The sequence below is a fragment of the Acanthisitta chloris genome, unplaced genomic scaffold (genome assembly GCF_000695815.1).
Source record: "Acanthisitta chloris isolate BGI_N310 unplaced genomic scaffold, ASM69581v1 scaffold1505, whole genome shotgun sequence".
Lineage (NCBI taxonomy): Eukaryota > Metazoa > Chordata > Aves > Passeriformes > Acanthisittidae > Acanthisitta > Acanthisitta chloris.
The window spans coordinates 53,419-54,559 of NW_008675307.1; the positions used below are offsets into that span (position 1 = coordinate 53,419).

At 40.4% G+C, this 1,141-nt stretch overlaps 1 protein-coding gene across 1 annotated transcript in view; it reads left to right on the top strand.

Annotated features, from left to right (window-relative positions):
* DSCAM (Down syndrome cell adhesion molecule) overlaps positions 1–1,141 on the top strand; it is a gene marked incomplete at its 5' end in the record, with an annotated part of 102,804 nt that overhangs the window by 49,867 nt on the left and 51,796 nt on the right. Inside the window, one exon of the mRNA XM_009075693.1 lies at positions 1,086–1,139. Within this exon, the coding sequence (XP_009073941.1) occupies positions 1,086–1,139 (54 nt within the window). The remainder of the gene's footprint in view (positions 1–1,085; positions 1,140–1,141) is intronic.

The window sequence follows — 1,141 nt, forward strand, 5'->3', positions numbered from 1 at the left end:
TGCTGAGGATACCAGAACTGTGTGCAGTATTCCAGGTGAGGTCTCACAGGAGCAGAGCAGAGGGGAAGAATCACCTCTTTTGACCTGCTGGCCACACTCCTTTGGATGCAGCCCAGGATTCCATTGGTTTTCTGGGCTGCTAGTGCACACTGCAGTTCATGGTGAGCTTCTCGTACGCTAAGGTTGATCCTCAGAGTGCTTCAACCGACTGCAAATTGTTGTACCAGTGGTCAAGCAAACACCCGAGCTGGGAATATGGGCTGGGCTGTGGTCTGTCATTCTCCTGTCCCTGGATATGGAATCTATACTTCTAGTGCCAACATGAGAGCACAGAAGGAGAATGTTTCAACTGCAGTCCCATTATCCTTGCACAAACCATTCCACTAAGCCTTGAAACAAATTTCAAAGCATATATCAGCTTACCTGCAATCCAACAGAAACTGAAGATGCTCTTCTGCACTGTTTGAAGCATGACCCCAACAGGAAGTAGGGAGATAAAACACCATCAAATGGAAACCTTATATTTATATTTCACTAAGTACTTTTGTAATTGCATATCTTTGCTGTTATTGAACTGCAGTAACTAAAAGCAAATCAATGTTGCTTCCCTGAGGGACAAAGACTGGCATTTTATATGTGGCATCTTTTTTTTTGTATATAGGGTGAAACTGTGATGAAAGGCTTTGCAATAAATCTGTCACAGTGTACCATGTGCAGTCTCTCCCCATGGAATCAGCCAAGTCAGTCAGAATAATGGTACAAATCCATCTCACATAGAGAATTTTCCTTGAGAGTATAAACAGATATGAAAAGTAATGAAAATGAATGGCTGGGTAGTACCATTTAGGTCAGACAGGACAAGGAAGATAAGGGGTAAAGGTTGAAAGACAAAATTGTGTAGAAAATTAAATATAAAAAATAAGAGTTGTCTTAGCCAAGGATGTGAGCTAAACAGACACTTTGACAGAAATAATTTGCATTTTTTGCAACTCTAAACAGTTCTTTGATAAATGTCTGTTAGAAGTGATTAGGATCATGTCTAATAATTTGATGGCATTTTCTATTTTTAATTATTTCCCATCTAGTTCCACCAGACCAGCCCAGACTCACTGTATCCAAAACTACATCTTCCTCTATCACT